This window comes from Candidozyma auris, chromosome 1 (assembly GCF_003013715.1).
Source record: "Candidozyma auris chromosome 1, complete sequence".
In the NCBI taxonomy this organism is placed as follows: Eukaryota; Fungi; Ascomycota; class Pichiomycetes; order Serinales; family Metschnikowiaceae; genus Candidozyma; species Candidozyma auris.
The window spans coordinates 37,025-53,932 of record NC_072812.1 but is presented as its reverse complement, the minus strand read 5'-3'; the positions used below and the strand labels follow the sequence as shown (position 1 = coordinate 53,932).

The 16,908-nt window shown below is 46.0% G+C and overlaps 8 protein-coding genes across 8 annotated transcripts; 4 read left to right on the top strand and 4 right to left on the bottom strand. All coding sequences in view use genetic code 12, as the record gives it.

Annotated features, from left to right (window-relative positions):
* Positions 1-14: 14 nt before the first annotated feature.
* SPT6 (chromatin-remodeling histone chaperone SPT6) lies at positions 15-4,340 on the bottom strand (the record flags this gene model as incomplete). The annotated part of the gene is made up of 1 exon (XM_029033790.2): positions 15-4,340. The coding sequence occupies one exon, from the start codon at positions 4,338-4,340 to the stop codon at positions 15-17; it is 4,326 nt and encodes a 1,441-aa protein (XP_028892382.2).
* Positions 4,341-4,566: 226 nt separating this feature from the next.
* CJI96_0000024 (uncharacterized protein) lies at positions 4,567-5,286 on the bottom strand (the record flags this gene model as incomplete). The annotated part of the gene is made up of 1 exon (XM_029033791.2): positions 4,567-5,286. The coding sequence occupies one exon, from the start codon at positions 5,284-5,286 to the stop codon at positions 4,567-4,569; it is 720 nt and encodes a 239-aa protein (XP_028892383.2).
* A 143-nt stretch (positions 5,287-5,429) lies between these two features.
* On the bottom strand, positions 5,430-7,790 carry CJI96_0000023 (uncharacterized protein; the record flags this gene model as incomplete). The annotated part of the gene is made up of 1 exon (XM_029033792.2): positions 5,430-7,790. One exon carries the CDS (start codon positions 7,788-7,790, stop codon positions 5,430-5,432), a length of 2,361 nt encoding a protein of 786 aa, XP_028892384.2.
* Positions 7,791-8,893: 1,103 nt separating this feature from the next.
* CJI96_0000022 (uncharacterized protein) lies at positions 8,894-9,844 on the bottom strand (the record flags this gene model as incomplete). Its single annotated transcript, XM_029033793.2, has 1 exon — positions 8,894-9,844. One exon carries the CDS (start codon positions 9,842-9,844, stop codon positions 8,894-8,896), a length of 951 nt encoding a protein of 316 aa, XP_028892385.2.
* A 191-nt stretch (positions 9,845-10,035) lies between these two features.
* Positions 10,036-11,091, top strand: BTS1 (farnesyltranstransferase; the record flags this gene model as incomplete). Its single annotated transcript, XM_029033794.2, has 1 exon — positions 10,036-11,091. The coding sequence occupies one exon, from the start codon at positions 10,036-10,038 to the stop codon at positions 11,089-11,091; it is 1,056 nt and encodes a 351-aa protein (XP_028892386.2).
* Positions 11,092-11,501: 410 nt separating this feature from the next.
* CJI96_0000020 (uncharacterized protein) lies at positions 11,502-12,878 on the top strand (the record flags this gene model as incomplete). The annotated part of the gene is made up of 1 exon (XM_029033795.2): positions 11,502-12,878. The coding sequence occupies one exon, from the start codon at positions 11,502-11,504 to the stop codon at positions 12,876-12,878; it is 1,377 nt and encodes a 458-aa protein (XP_028892387.2).
* A 605-nt stretch (positions 12,879-13,483) lies between these two features.
* CJI96_0000019 (uncharacterized protein) lies at positions 13,484-13,933 on the top strand (the record flags this gene model as incomplete). Its single annotated transcript, XM_029033796.2, has 1 exon — positions 13,484-13,933. One exon carries the CDS (start codon positions 13,484-13,486, stop codon positions 13,931-13,933), a length of 450 nt encoding a protein of 149 aa, XP_028892388.2.
* Positions 13,934-14,676: 743 nt separating this feature from the next.
* CJI96_0000018 (ferric reductase family protein) lies at positions 14,677-16,530 on the top strand (the record flags this gene model as incomplete). Its single annotated transcript, XM_029033797.2, has 1 exon — positions 14,677-16,530. One exon carries the CDS (start codon positions 14,677-14,679, stop codon positions 16,528-16,530), a length of 1,854 nt encoding a protein of 617 aa, XP_028892389.2.
* Between the last annotated feature and the right edge of the window lie 378 nt (positions 16,531-16,908).

Here is a 16,908-nt window from a genome sequence, read left to right as displayed (position 1 = left end):
CAATGCTACCCATTTTAGTAGCCGTAACCTCCGTAAGGCTGACTGTGACCCCTAGACTTGTCATTGACAAGACTCTTAAATGTTTGCTTGAAACCGTTACATAATCTCATCATGTTGGGGTACGAGAACCCCTTCAACACAAACCCGTTGCATTCTGTCTTCACGTGCCACGTTGTCACTGGCGTCTTCACATTGACCTTGAATAGAAGCAAGAACCACCCTGGTGCCTTATGGTCGTAACAGAAAACGTAGGCACTGTTCTTAGGATTGGCCTTGGTGTACGATTCCAACCACTCATGGACCTCTTGAAGGGTACCCTCACGGAACTTTGGATGACGGCACATTTCATTCACATGCTTGGCAATGGCCTGAACATGCTGGAACACCATTTGATCCAAGTCAGCGTATTTTTTGCCCTCAACCACATACTCTTTTCCAGCATTGTGAGTGATTTCCTTGACACTGAGGTGCTGGAATAAATTGTTTGCGACTTTCCAAGTTGCAGTCAAGTACTCTGGGCCTCTGGATGATGGACGAATCACGCAATCACCGACAGCCTGTGGTGCCAAGTACTCTTCTGCTTGTCTTGCATTGAAGTTGTGAAATAATGGGTGCTGAACATTTCTGGTTTTGGCAAGCTTAGCATTCTCTTTTGCCTTTTCTTTCTGTCTGTCTGCTTCTTCCTGTTGAAAGTCCCATTTTGCAGGATCCTTGAAAAATTTCGGTCCTGACGCTTTCTTTATGTCTTCAGGAAGCGCACTGAAAGTTGCTGAGAAAGACTCGTAGTTGACGTCCAAAACGACAACCTGAATGACATCGCCTTGTTGATAGTCTGAATTCTTCAATATGTGACCTTCCTCAACTGTACCACTAATCTGAGACGGCGTCGAGACTCGCAAGAACTTAACTCTTGCATTCTCGTCACGGAAATTCTTACCCACACGGTTAATAGTGACCGGACAGATTGTGCCTCTGTTGAAGGTTTCAGCGCTTTCACCAGTTAACATTCTGAACACCTCGATGAGATCAAGGAGATGGAATGATCTTCTCAATTCCTCAAAGTTGTTAACAAGCTCTTCCTTGATACTTTGAAGGGTGGCGTATTTCTTTTTGCCGAACTTAGATTCCAACTCTTTACCAAAAGCAGTCAAGTTTAGGTCATCGACCTTGTTCACACCTTCTTGCATCAACTGGTAGATAATACCACCTTGCTCGTCAATATGAGCCATGTCCTCCTCGTCCAAATCGAGCGCGTCGGCAGCCATTTTCCTGGCCAAACTGTAGTCCTCAGGATGTATACGAGTGGCATCGAGCAACTCAATGGAGGAGTCCATGACAGTAACTCCTTCATCATATGGAATGCTCAAAAATGACGAGCAGTTGAAGAAAATGTTCGCTGTAGAGAGTTCGTTCTCAATCAAGTCACTTCTTGTGGTCAAAGTGCCGAGTTTAGCAGTTATATTTCTCAATAAGCCGGAAGCTTTTCTGGGACCTAGACCAGCAACATAGGGTAGAAGCTGGGCATAATACGGGTCACGGAGTGCCTCGTTGATCTCAACACCCACCATATTGACGATATCAACAAACACTGTGTCAAATGCCTCTAGAATAGCATCCTCAGGGAGAAGTTTTTGATGCTCATAAAATGTCAATGACATTATGTTTTCTTTAAGAGAAACGTACTCCAATAAAGGACTTTGAACATACTTTGCTAAACCCACACAGTACTTGACCAAAGGAGGCTTATCGGAGAGCTCAAGGACGGCCCTTTCTGAATTTTGATATAATCTCGCCGTCTCGTCCTGTCCCCATATTACAGGAAGCAAAGGTGGCGTAGCTGGATCTTGTAGATCTTCGACATTGCAGAGAATTTCGTACTTTGAAACAAAGTTCTTGATCACATCAAAGAGCCTCTTAGTATTAGCGCTGTATCCAGAAACAACGATGACATCTGGCTTGTGGTTATAAAGTCTTGTGTCGAAGAATTCCTTGAGCTGACCCATGAAACGTTCACCGCTTTCTCTGTCCCTTGTTGGATTATTCTCAGATTTGAAGTATTCACTGATTCTTCCATTGTCTCTAACAAATGCTCCAACAACGGCGCTGTCGAAGTCACCTTTGCCGAAAGACAATGCCAAAACGTTAGGTTTGGTTCCCTTATCGTAACCGAAGGGAGTGAACGGCGCCTGATCCACTTTGGCCAAGAATCTGGTTCTGAGCTCAGCTGCGACAAGACGCTCGCATTCACGACGTAAGTCCTCCTTTGTATTCATTGCCACCATAGAAGTCAAACGCTTGAAAGCCATGGACAAAGTGATTTCTCTCTCCTTGTTCCATTTTTCAGAAACTTCAGATGTTCCATCCGAGGTCAAACAATTGAGAATAGACTGGAACCAGCTGTCGTAATCGGAAGTTTCGATCTTTAGAACAATCAATCCATTCGCTTCGGCGGCAAGCATTTTGAGGAAGACATCAGGTCTGCTCACCAAGTCAGCAGGAGAGTAGCCTTTAGCGTATTTAATAAGGGCGTAGGGGCTATGACTGTCAATACTTGAACGACCTTTTTCGGTTAATGCGACTGAGATGGATGCAAAGTTTTTATAGACTTGTCTGACCTCAGATCTTATCTTAGGGTTGTGAAAGATCTCTTCGGCGAAAGTTTTTCTCACGGCACTCAAGGCGTTCTTAGGGTCCTTGAACAATATTTCGTCGTCCTCAACAAGCCTCTCGATCATATCCTCTGGAGTCTCATACGAGTCGTCCGTAGCGTGAATTCTATAAGGGACTTCGTAATTTTTGAGAGATTGATCCTGGACGTTTTCTCCGAACTCTTTTGCAGAGATACCATATCCTTTGACGGCGTCGTACAAGACGTTTTCTCTGATACGCTCAAAGATGGCATATCTTGAGTGTTTCTTGCCCAGTTTCCTATCTTCATCTTCCTGGCCATCCTGTTCCTGTTCTTTGCTGTCGTTAAGCTTCTTGATTTCAGCAGAGTAGGTGAAGTTGATGTAGTCCTGTAAATCCTGAACAGCTACCATGCTGTCAGCGGATTGGATGTCCTTCACTAGGTCGTCATCAAGGCTCAATTCATTGATCAACTTTTCTGTATTGACTCTCTTCTCGTAGAGAGTGTGGTACTCGATGTCTAGACGCACTATACGCCACAAGTCGTCCTCAAAAAGCAACTTATGCACTGTGTTGCGAACAGATCCGTCCGGTTCTTGTATTTCTTCGGTGTGGATCAAGAAGTCACGTCTGTGAGCGCAGATGAAGGGAACCTCCCAATTGTCTTTAGAAATGAATTCCACCACTTTGCCCACCGCCTCGTAGAAGGGCTCCTTGAGTGGCCCGTCATACGTCTGGCGCTTTTCTGTAAACAAAATGTCGGCAACCCACTTCTTTTCACGCTGCAATTCCACACCCTCCAAGTCCATGTAGTTGAGGTTAGCCCTGTACTTCTGAAATCTCTCCGGCACATCAATGATACGAATCAAATTATCTTCCTCTGTGAGCATTCGATCCTTCAATTCGGAATGCTCGAACACCTCATCCAATGCTGTAGGCTCTTGCTCGTTGTTACCTTCATCCTCAAGATCCTGTGCTTCCAACGCCCAGTCGTAGTCTGCACCATTGCCAAAGACTTCAAACAATTGCTGCAAACTCTCCCTGTCGACGCTCGAGAGCTTCAGTGTGTCCAACTTCGGACCCTTTCTCTTTGCCCGTTCTCTCTGCTGCTGCAACTTGTGTGCCTTGGCCTCTTCTTCGTCCGAGTATTCATCCTCCTCAATGAAATCTTCAAACTCGTCCAAGATGTTGCCCTCGTCTCTGCCACGTACGTTTTCCTCGCCACCCACTGCTTCGCCAACATCGTCCTCTTCATCATCAGAGAAAAAGTCAGTTAGCCTGTCTCTTGGTTTCGCAGCCGTACTGTCCTCGGCCAATCCATCTTCCACGCCATCTTCCTCACCAGCGGCTCGTTTGAGACGTTTAAACTTGTTCTGCGATGGTTTCAGTGGCGCCTCACCGGCATTTTCTCTGAGAAGCTCTAAGTCGTCTTCATCTAGCGCATCGTTAGGCTCATCCTGGCTCCTCTCCTTCTCTCTCTTTCTTTTATGCTTTCTTCTCTTCTTGCGCAGAATTTCGTCGTCTTCGTCATCGTCAACAATAAAGCCCTCTCTGACTTTCTGCATCGCTTCTTCATCGTTATCGTCATCTTCTTCTTCTGAAGAGTCGTCCATGACATCGTCGCCTTCCTCTGACGAATTGTTGTCTGAAGCGTCAATGCGGATCTCGCTTTCCTCTTTTAGAAGAGCATCTTGCTCCTGCTCCAAAGACATGCCTTGATGCTGTTGATTTGCCTTCAAATGTGTTGTCGAGGAGGTTCTGTAGGAGTTGGAGACCTGAACGCTTGAGGCTGTTTTTTTGGTATATTTTCACCTCACTCCTGGTGCACGGGTGTCTACACCAGTCGTACTACTACTGATACCTTAACCACCACCACCTAACATGAATAAGACCACTACACATACGTTTCTCGTATTTGTATTTCTATAACTTGCCGTGCTAAATGTCCATCATCTCGAGGTCCAGCCCCTCGGAACTCATCGCAGACAGCAGTTCCATGTCGATGTCTGCGCTTACCTGTGCGAAGCGATCCCAATAGGTGTATCCTGAGTTCGCGTATATGCTCGTTTCTTCCTTAATTTCTTCAATTTGCCGTTTGTTCTCCCGTGCCTCTTTTCTTTCTACTAGCCGCCGATACTCCCTATCGTTTTCCTCATTGAGTATTTGCCGTAGATCTTCAAATGTGAAGTTGACATCTCCAGAGTGAACAAGATTCAACACCTTTTTATAGCTCCGAAATGGCTTCACAGGAGGCTGTTCAGGGTGACCAGCATTGTACCGCTTGATGAAGGCATTAAATAATCGGCGAACCCACCGCTGGAAATGCAATATCACAATCCCAGCTGGCACATACCACCGCCCTACAGCGAGTCCCTCCTGAGCCTTTTGCCTCATGCTGGCCATCAACCTTTCGCTGATGTACGTGTCTATTGTGGTCTTCGGTCTTGCGTCTTCGTTTGAAAAAACAAGCAATGGGTTGATGTCGATATTATCAGGCTCAATCTTAAATGGTTTCTTTGCAGGAGGTTCGTCTTGCTCAAGGCTGAGTTTAGAGAGCAACTTGTCAAGTCTCACTCTTTTATGCTCGTGTTCTAGACCATCATGTGCTCTCCTCTTCCCAAAGATGGGCTGAGTATTGGGAGACATAACCGTAGCCATGCTTGGGACCCGTTGCTATGAGAAGGTGATGTACGGAATCTCCACACTTTATATAGATCTATCTCGGATTTTTCTGGAACCCTTAGGGCATTGAGTGCAGTCCGGACCATCTGCCAGTGAGTGCGCACATAGTGCGACATCACCTATATGCTTGGCTGATCTTTTGCATCCAATGGAAGATACTCGTTGCTTGTCTTCGAGTCTGTTTTGGAAGCAATAAACTCCGAGCATAGCTGATCGTAGTAATTCTTCATTAGCTTCAAGTCGTTGATCGTGAGTGAGTCGAAATCAATATGTTGGAATTTGGTTAATTCCTCGGCACTAGAACTAAAAACCGAGTCTTCGTTGTTCGTGAAAGCATTGCTTGCTGCACTGCTGGTACTTTGGTGGTTCAGACTTGCATTTGTGGCACCAATGGCGGCGCTTTCCTCGTTCGTAAAATTATTGAACCATCTGTCCATTGTATGGAGGCTGGCAGAACGTTCTCCTATAGGCGGTCTTTCTTCGAAAGGCGATTGTTCTTCTAGTGAGTGAAGAGATGGATTGGATGCATGGCCTGGGTTTGATGTCAGCGTAGGGGCAGGTCCGGTCGGGTTATTCGCAGCCGCACTGAACTTCGTCATGAACTCAGACGCTGCTGTTGAGAATTTCAGCGAGAGGGTTGGTTTGCGTGAATGTGTATGGACCAGGGGGTTACTGCTGTTGCCCACCGCATCAAGTGACTCAGACCGCATTCTGGTATGATTTGGTGAGAGTTTATCGAAAAGGGTGCTGGCCCTCTTTTGTCTTGTTTCGTTCACTTGAGGGTCAGACAACATTCCAGAATTAAGCTCTTCTTCGAAGCCCTGGCGAAATTGGATAGCTGAGGATCCAAGCTTCCCCAATATGTTCTTCATGCGGCCGAATCCGTAAGCTTCATTGTTCCCAAGTGGGCCGCCGTATAAGGAGTTCTCGAAATCATTGTGGCCATTGCTCTCTTTATTGGATTTGATCGCGCCAGAATTGGAACGAGATCTGTTCACGGAGGACTGGACAGCGCTTGATATCGTGTTGAATAGTGAACCTGATCTGGACCTGTTGGCATCGAGTTCCTCGTCGAGTGTTCTAGATAGTTTATCAGCGTCGACGTCAGATTTGTCCTTCATTGCTGCAGATGCAAACTCCTCTTCCAAAATTTTATGCAACGGTTTAGTAACCAATTTGTGATCTCTGGAAGATTCGGGAATCAGAAATCCATCTGGAACGAGTTCATCGAGCGTTGAGTTCAGTAGAAAGTAAATGACAGCCTCGAAATTCGTGAGATAGTACTGTAGCTCGCCATGATTGAGAAAATTCTTTTGAATGTAATCTATCAATGCCTTGTCATTCTGGAGACCCTTTGTGGAGTATATCAGGTTGCCCTCGTCATCGTCGACAGGCTCGCATTCTGCAGATTCCTTGAGATTGATCAAGTCATAAAGGTTCGTGCTGGAGTTCCTGCGATCACCGCGAGAGAAGGGGCGTTTCTTGCCTGTTGGTTTGTATGAGCTTAATGAGGTGTTGAGCGTAAAAGTAGTGATATCCACTTTATGTGCATCGATGACGTTAAGAAAGTTCTTTATGAAGGTGATGTTGAGAAGTAAGTCGTATGATTCGGTGACGGTCTCAAGCTCGGGATTCTCTGGTACGTCTTCCGGTAGATGGTATATGATGATGTAGATGAGTGCGGGAAGCAAGATATCGTTGTTGACTTTCGAGGCGTCGTTATAAAAGTTCGACAAGAGACGCACAATCAACTTCTGCGTGTTGACCAAGTATTTGAGCTTGGTAGAAGGCGTCTTGACGATGTTAAGGAGCTTGAAGTTCTTCTTGATCTCCTGCAAGGTGGCGCACTCCGAAGTATCCAACGTCAAAAAGTACTCGTCGAGTTTGGCCGCCTCGGCGTCGTTCTGGGACTCGCAAAAGGAGCTCAAGGGCAAGTTCAAATTTTTGAGGAGTTTGATCTTTTCTGTCCAGAGCTGCTGGGCACGGATATCCTTTTCGTCGAAACGGAAGATCTTATCAAACAACGTGGACTTGTCACCCGGGCTGCTTGAGTTGAATAGGTCGTACTGGGCCTTTTCAATCGTATCCACAATGGTCATGAACTTGTAGAGAGCAAAAACCCGTAGCTGGAAAAGCGCATGCGGGTCGGTCCGACGCAGTCGTTTAATCGACAGCGTTGAGTACTGCGACAACGCCACCAAGTAGTCAAAAGTCTTCTGGTCATTTTGAAATATCGCCGAATTTTGCAAGAGCTGTCGCTTGTTGGAGTTCAGCTGCGTGTAGATGTAGATCACCAACGAGTTGAGGTCTGCGTAGAAGTTGGCGAACAACTGGCTGAGCTCCGCAAGGCCCAAAGGGTTCAGGTACCGAGGTTCCTTCAAGTACATGATGAAAGCATCCACAAGCGCCAGCACCGACGGGTGGATCCCGCCCGAGACGTTTTCGTGGACCTCTGTCGAGATCGCCTTTAATATGGACATCAAGGGGGGTGTTTCTTAAAGTGGCAGGGGGTGGCCGGGGAGGGGGGAAATGCAAAGAACCGCCAATAACAAGCACTCGTGTATAAGTGCAAAAATAGTTCTTGCTGGCAGGGCGATCCGAGAAGAAAAAAATGGGAGTTTTGAGCTAAAAGGGTAAAAAAAAAAATGGAAGCGATGTAATGTGACTGAGTAGGTAATCGGTGGTTTGATCGCTTAAAGTGCAATGGCGCAGGCAGGTCTTGCACAGTAGCGGAGGCAGGTTCAAGGGCCCAGGCGCTCAAGGAAGAGGACGGAAATGGCCGCAAAAATGGAACGAAAAGAAAAATGTGGATAGAAGTAAGATTTGGGGAGCTTTTCTTGATTTCTCGCCGTGAAAAGAAAAAAAAGGACGCCAAATAACAAAGAATCTGTTGGCTTCGCGGATCCTCTCATATTTAAGCTAATCTTGCCCCACGTCGTTCATCTGCTCACATTGGCTGTGCGATGCGAACAGGAGGTGTGTGAGAAACCAGGCGGTGACAGGACGAGTGGGAGTGAGAATGGAAGCAGGGAAACTGGAAGTTACGTCTCTTCAGTAGGGGCAGGGGAAGAAAGATATGAATGACGTAAAATGCTTTTCCAAACCTGGATGTTTGTGTGGGTGTCCATTTCACTTCAGTCGTAGTCTGGCCCCATAGTGTCGTTTTGCAGCCATTTTTCGCATCACAGCCTCGTAAGCGAGAAGATGTAAAATCACAAAATCAGAAGACCCAGATCGGATTCCGGTTTGCAGCATAGCCTAGCTCACGAGCGTCTGGATATGAGTTGAACAATTCAATCTCAAGAGCTTGATATGCGCCTTAGGAATCAAACCACTGTAACTAGCTACCAAGCGCTCAAAGCAGGGTACATACATGGGCTTCCCTTGCGTGTCCCCTTTTTCCTGTCATTGGCCAATTTTCTTCCGCAGCATTCCACGCTGGTCAACTCTGGCTGACGTGTTGTCTATGCTTTGAATTGGGTTCTTCCCAATGATTCCGTGCACGACGAACCTGGTATTGAAGAGCCTCCCTTCTCACAAAATATCTATATACAATGTCGCCACCTTCTTCGATTTCTCTCATCTACCTAGCATCTAGCTCTTGAACGGGCTCCTCCTGAACTGGAACCTCCTGAGCAAGGTCTTCTTGAACTTCCCTCTGCTCGACCGGCTCCTCCTGGGGCTCCTGTGGCTCTTCGTTGAGAAGCTTTCTGATCTCGATGGCGTACCACGGAGGAATAACAAGGAACCGAATAAAGTCTCCCACCATGTTCTGAAATTTCTCTTTCACGGGATCTCTCGTCTCAAATTGCTCAAATGCCACCAGCCACTGCTCTCTTGACTCTGTCTTGCTCTCATTGTACACATCCTCCAAGATGAAGTATCGAAGAAACCACCAGAAATGGCCCACAATCACCTTCGATATGGTGCACCAGAGAACCTGGCCTTGGAGAATGTACTTGATCGTTGCCATTGTCCCAGACATAGTCCACATCACCGGAACATCAGCCACTTCTTGGGAGAACACGTAATTCACCACGGAGAATACCCAGAAAGCGTATCTTTTCTTCACTGCTATTATGACCATGGTGAGGCCTTCCTCCGGTGTGAGCTTGCCTGCAATGTACAAAAGCACATTGTCAAGAACATGTCCCATGAGCCATGGAGGTACGTGAAACATACCCGTGACTTTCTGCTGAAGGTGAGCAGCCACAATACATGATATTGCTAGCTGCATGAGGAACCACGCAAAGTCAAGGCTCCGGTACCTCTCGAACTTCTGCTTCATTCTGACCCGCTTCGCTCCATCTAGCTGGCGCACCACTTTTCTGGGAAACATCCCCAATTCCAAGATGTAAGAGCGCTCAATGTTCCCACAGACATTGTTCAAAAACATCATCTGTACCAAAAGGGTAAAGCCTATCGGATTCCACGTGCTGAAGGTGCTGAATATACGTAGCCACAGAGTAGAGCCTGGCACGTAGTATAGCTTCACTGGATTAACAAGCGACAAGCTGATGCACGAAGACACCATAAGAATTGATCCTAGCCACATGCGGGTGACCGGAGGTGTGTTTATTATAGGCAAGATATCCATTGGGGCTCAATTTGTGGAAGTTTAGTGGATCGACTTAAAAAGGTGTAGCTGGAGAGATTTGGTGATTTCGCGCACATTACTTGACTAAGTACTACTACTACCACCACCATACTCTGATCCACGTTTAGATGGACAGCTTCAGCATTGATGAGCTCACGAGAGAAAGTGGACCAGGGGAAATCCCCAGAGCACTTATCGAGCCCTATACATACATATCTAATATTCCTGGAAATAACCAGAACATGAGGTACCGGTTCTTGGTGGCCTTCAACGAGATGTTCTTCAAGAACGACAAAAAAAAGATCCTTAGTGAGATCGGTACCATTATTTCGATATTTCATGATCTGTCCTTGTTGATCGATGACATTGAGGACTCCTCAGATACACGAAGGGGGCAGGAATGTGCTCATATCAAGTACGGGACTCCCTTGACCATCAACTGTGGCAACTTGATGTACTTTGAAGCGCTTCACAGGGCCACCAACGTGCTTCCCAACCTCGAAGAGCATGGCTCACGAGATTTGAGCGAGATTCTGACCAAAACAAACAAGATCCTTGTGGACGAGATGTTGAACCTCCATCATGGCCAGGGCCTCGATATCTACTGGAGAGATGTACGTTTGAGGGAGTGGAATTTGGGCAAGTGTGAACTTCCGTCGGTAGAAGAGTACTTACGGATGGTTATGAACAAAACGGGCGGGTTGTTCCGGCTCGCCGTTAAACTCTTAGCGCTATTCACTGACAACTTCTCCGACGCGGAGACGGACAAATTGGTGCCGTTCTCAAATCTACTAGGCATAATATACCAAATCCGAGATGACTACATGAACTTGGTCGACGATCGGTACCTGGAGATGAAAGGTGTGAGAGGAGAGGATTTAGCAGAAGGAAAACTCTCGCTTCCCATACTATTTGCGTTGCAAACAGCACCATGCAATTCTCCTCTTCATACAGCTCTCTTTGACTACGGTCTGGCAAAGGAGAGGTTGGAGAACAGCGACAAGGTTGTTCAGGCCCTCGACTATATGAGGAATGAAACCGAGGCATTGATGCTCACATATAAGCTTTTAAAGGAATATGTGGCGAAGGCATTAGCATACTTGAAAGAGGCAGGTGCGCCGTCAGACGCGCTTTTGGTTGGTGTGATCACGCACTTGGGCGATGTGGTTAAGCCGAGTATGTAGCAATTCGTGACTTCATAGCTGCAGAGAACGTTCACTCAGCCGCTCTCTTATCAACTTAGGATAAAAACTAAAACCCTGGCGCGCGCGTGTGCAGGATTATTGGTCTGCTTATGTAAGCGCACTTTGACACTTTTAGAAGAAAACGACGATGCTGATGGATACGCAAGGGATTGAGGGCATATCCTGGATGATTGCGTTTACTGAAGTCAACCCATTCAATTTTCCGCAACAAAGTCCGCCAATTTTGCCAACATTTATCAAGAAAACGGCAAACACCACCAATGACTTCCTGCACAGAGATCTAACGACTGTCGTAATTTGGAGCGTTGTTCAGCACACTTGCCTTATTGTTGAATCATTGTATCTTGAATATAAATATGAGGCTTCTTCCCTGATTAATGCACCAAAAAATGACGAACCTAAAACTCGAGATTGATCATGACAAAGTTTACACCACCGGCGACATTGTCTCGGGTAAAGTTCACCTCACCGTCGACGACAAGGTAGATCTCACATCAATTGACGTCACCTTGTATGGTCAATCGAGATCAAGAAATAAAGTTCATACTGGTCAAGGTTATGTTACCAAGCTCGAGAAACACACGTTGTTAGAACTTGTGAACACAGTGTTTCCACCACCAGATATCCAAAGTATTTCCACCAAGGGGCAGTACACCTTGACTGAGGGCGAATACACATACCCCTTTGCATTCACGTTTCCTGATAAAAGCCACGAGGCAGATTGCAAAGTCGAGAAGAAGTTCTTTCATTCTCGCGGGTTTACACGAAGAGAGAACATTGAATCGGTGGCGTTAGCGCCCACGTACTCTTATAAGTGGAGTTTTGATGAGTACTGCCGTGTGGAGTACTCGGTGAATGTTGCGATACATAATCCGTCCTTTTTCAAATTCGATACAAAGGTTTCTGAGATCATCAAGTTCTACCCACAAAACGAGGACTTGACCTTCTCGACCAAGCACTTGCTGGACAAATGGGCGCTTAAGCCTGACTTTGACTCGTGCGTGAAGGATTTGAAGTACCTTCCTGACGGCACAATGAAAGTGGAGGGTTTTTTCACGAGACTTTTCTCGTCCAGTGGCATTGAGTTGCCAATGGAGTTAATGGTGAATTTTATAGGTGATGAGGTAGACACCCCGGAAGGAAAGACGAAACGTGTGATTAAAAGCAACAACAAGCTTTCTAGGTACGTTCACTTGAGTTTGCAAACGCCAATTTCTGGAGGTACCTTGCGGGATTTAGCTGGAGACAACAATGTAGCGAAGGGCGACCGACCCAGCGATTCATTCAAGATTCGAATCTCTGGAGTCAAAGTCAAGCTCTTGCTGAGAATCCGCTATCTTGCTGTGAAGCAATCACGCAAGACCCACAAATATGAACTTTTAAATAAAGCACTCGACAATGAGGTGAGTTTCACGGACTTTGAGCCTGTGCCTCAGGAGAAAGGCTCATCGATCCTCCGCAAAAAAGAGCTTTACAAGCTTGATTTAGATCCATCGTGGTTTGACTGTGACATCACCGACGTGGGACAGTCGTTTGTGACCTGCAATATCAAGAGGGACTTCCACCTTGAAATCTCGGTAATGATCGCTGCTTCGGAAGATCTATCCAACGAGTTGAAACTCAAAGTCGAGTGCCCCATCGTCCTACAAAAGGGCTTCGCATCAGAGCTGGATGATGAGACCGAGAAGCCACCACCTGGATACGGTGTAGCGCCTCCAGAGTACGGTGATGAAAAGAATAGTGAGCCAATGGAATGGGGAATCTGATTCCACAGTCATGCTTTAAGCATGCTTTATCAGATCCATCGAAGTTGCCTATGGAGATTTCAACTAGGCTTGATTAAGGTATCAGATATTTTGATTGCAATAGTCGACATGTCAATGAGGGACCCCAGATTATTTTGTGTGTGCAGTTGAGATGCCTCGCTCAGATTTCATTGCGAAGATCACTGGCTCGGTAATAAGCAAGTAATTTATTCCGTTATATGATGTCCCATGGATCATTGACATTCCTAAACCGTGCACAGAGAATAAGTGACTGACCATTTTAAGAATTTTTGCAAATTGCTCCTGCCAAAATGCAAGCTCCAGAAGGAAGGCATAGCGGCAAACAAAAAATAATCCGCAGTACCCGCGTCACTATGCATCAACTCATCTTGGACAGGAAATCGATGAGGACGACTGGTCGGCCCGGCATCGGAACCTCGGAGCCATACAAGCAACGACTAGTGAAAGTGAGTTATGCGCTTTGAGAGAGTAAAAGGACTAGCTTGCATTGCAGAGGAGTACCAAAAAAAAAAATTGTACTATAAAAGGAGGCTGAGGGAACCCATGAAATTCTTTGATCTTCCAATTTTCATCAACGATTTATAATGAAGCTCTCTATCGTTGCCGTCGCTGGTCTTGCTGCAGTTGCCGCTGCCGCTGACACTTCGCTCACCGTCACGAAGGTTGTTACTGCTAACGGTGCTACCTACACCAAGACAAGAACTGAGAAGTACACTGGTCAGGCCACCACCACGCCCACTTCTGGTACTTACACCACCACCATCGTTATTGAGGGTGAAGATGCCACTTACACAAAGACCGCCACCGAGACCTACGGTTTGGTGTCTGTGTCCACCACACACTTGACTGTCAAGCAGGATTCTGCCACTTATACCAAGACTCTCTCTACCGCTGTGCCTAACAGCTCTGCCATCTCGAGCGCTAAGTCTGTCGCCCTGACCCACACTGAGTCTTCTTCGTCTACGGGTGGCGCTGGGCATGTGGCTGCTGTTGGTGGTGTTGCTGCTGCTGCCGCTGCCGTGATGCTCTTGTAAGCGAATTGACTACATAGCTTACGAATTTGATAGTTGAATTAAACTGGTTCATACTGTAGAATAACAAATTAATATAGCATTTGGATTGAAGCCTGAGTTACCAATCCATATTACTGTACTTTCGGAGAACTACGAACTCTCAATGAAGAGCCTATGGACAGGAATGTGAAAGCTCAGCTAAGAGCCCAAAAGTCTAGCCATTACACCCCGGAATGGCCACGACAAATCCGGGGTCGCTCTTCAGCCTTTCATACATGTTCTGGCCCATTCATCTTTCAGTCTAGGTGCTCTTTTAATTTCTCGGATTGTCGGTGGACATCGGCCCGAACCTTATGATTCTTCTTCTAATAATGTGCCATTTCAACTGCAATTTGCCTTATTTGCAGACCTCCACGGCGGCACGAAAAGCTGTTGGCTGATGAATCTGATTAGTCGTTCACGCACATTCATGCAAGGTCTTTCCGATGCAGTGGTGCATATTGTGCACTTTTGTGCGTCAAATTGTGAGGATATCTATTTCATCTGACACTATCCGAGTCTTGGCACTTCGGATCGTTTTGCTTCTTACTGTACAAACAGTGGTGTCCCGCAAGAACAAAAGCAGAGCATGTTATTGGCTAGGTGTGCAGGCGACCAGAGCCATCTACTTTGTCTGGAAAACAAGGCTTTTTGATGAGGTGTTAATTCATCGCGACCTGTCAAATTTGCAGCCATTCCTCCAACAACCTTTGGAAGTCTTTACAATGAGCGTCGACGTTGCTTTTAAAGAGCTCGTGAATCTCCAGATGGCAATGTCCTCTGACCTTGACAAAAGATGGGACGGCGCCGGCTCTCCTTGGCTCAATATTAATAAGAAGTATGGTTATATGATGTTTGCGCTTTCTTGTGTGAACATCGTCACCATATGGGTCAACAGCAGCTTGAAAGTGAGGTTACCACCTACTCCATCCAGAAATGATGGAAAAGTTACGAAGCTTTTACGGAAGTGGGTGTACTTCCCTCTTCTGCTCCAGATTCTCATATGGGCTGTGTTCATGATATTGCTCTTGTTCATTCCGTGGTATCAGGGTGTTAGCACTACTCCCTCCTATATTCATTTCAAGATTGGGCTTGGAATGCTCAAACGTTCAGGCAGAATTGGTCTTGCCTTGTACCCGTTGATTATCTTCTTGTCCCTCAAACCGAACCCTTTGCCCAATGTGTTGTATATGCACTTGATTCCTTTCCACAAGTGGATCTCATGGGTCGCTTTATCATCTATCTTCATCCACTGCATTGGATTCTATGGTTTTTGGATTCACAAGAACGAACTACACAGATCCTTCGAAAAGATGATGTTTCCTGGTGTTGTCAACTTCGTGCTCCTTGTTCTCGTTTTCATATTCAGCATCAAAGGCATCAGAGAACGTTGCTACAGAGTCTTTTACTGCTTACACATCATCACCGCTTGGGCTTCTCTTCCCTTAATGTACCTTCACAGTATGCCAGAGGCAAACTTATACATATTCGGCAGCTTGTACCTATTGGTATACCACACTGCAGCGAAGATCTATTTAAGCTTCAATATTAGAGACGAAATTGATGATACCAACAGCTACTACTGCACTACGGTCCCCGGGAGCAATTTGATTTTGGTGAAAATTCCAATTGAAAAGGTCATTAAGGCATCTACCAAGTTCAGAAGGGAGCAAGACAATTCTATGCTTACATACTTCTCACCAGGTTCCCATATTCGGATATCTCCGTCGTTTTTAAACCCAAAAGCTTGGTTGTTTGCCACACATCCCTATACCATTGCATCTTTAGACACCGACGAGTACGTCGATTTGATCATCAAGAAGTCAAATAAATTTGCACGCCACTTGGCTTCTCAAAAGTACTTCTGCTACACCTTGTCACAACCGTTCTCAGCCCTTGATGAATTCTTCTTCACGCGTAACTCAAATGACAATATAACCATCGTGAGCGGTGGCTCAGGGTTAGCTTTTGGCTTACCAATATTCAAATACTTCCACTTGAGAAATAAAAAAGCTGAATTTGACGAGCACCCTCGAACCCATCAATTGAGATTCTGCGTGGTCGTTAGAACAATTGAGGATATCTTCGTATTGAAGGGAGCAGGCATTCTCGAACATCAGGAAAATCCTGACTCCAGTGTATTGGAGCTCACTTCGGAATTCAGAGAAGCTAAAATCGATATCTTTGTAACAGGTACCAGTGATGTCGAGCCAATGTCTAAGTTTTCAAGATTCAAAGATGTGTTCAAGAGTGTTGGCAACGCCGTAATGAACTTCCGCAAAGGGGTGCTGGAAACCCAATACTACCAGATGGAAGACCTTGAACAGTCTATGCTCGAGTCGAGCAGCACTGGGCTGCTGTCAAAAGCAATCGGCTCTGTCGACGTCGAAGTGGATGCAATAATCCAAGCCAAGGAAGGCAGGCCACACTTGGCCACAGTCTTAGACAGTTATCACCATCATTTGGAAGAACGGTCAAGCGTTGTGGTTGCATGTGGACCAACTTCATTGTTGGAAGATTGCAAGGAGTGGACAAAAAAGAACAATGTGGAGTTTGTGGCTGAAAGCTTCTCCTTATAGGCCGCTTACTCTTTCCATTGACAATGGGGGGCAGTACTAATTGCAGCTAAAGCACATAATAACATCGATTGAAAAAATATAGCAACAATTAGACAATCAAAAGAAGATTTTATCTCTTCCCTCTCTCTCTCTCTCTCTCTTTTTCTCTCTCTCTCTATCTTACTATCTCTCTCGCTCGCTGCGAAGTTCACCTCAAACCGCGTCCTCCTACTACTCATTCCCATTTGGCATATGGGTTTCTTGATTGAGACAGGTTTAATTGCTTGCTGTAGGCGTCACTTCAAGACTCACCAAATAGTGCAGCCGAACTTTGCAACTGGATACCCAAAGCAGGAAGCTTGCATTTTTCGGAAGCAATTATTTTGTTGGATAGCAGAA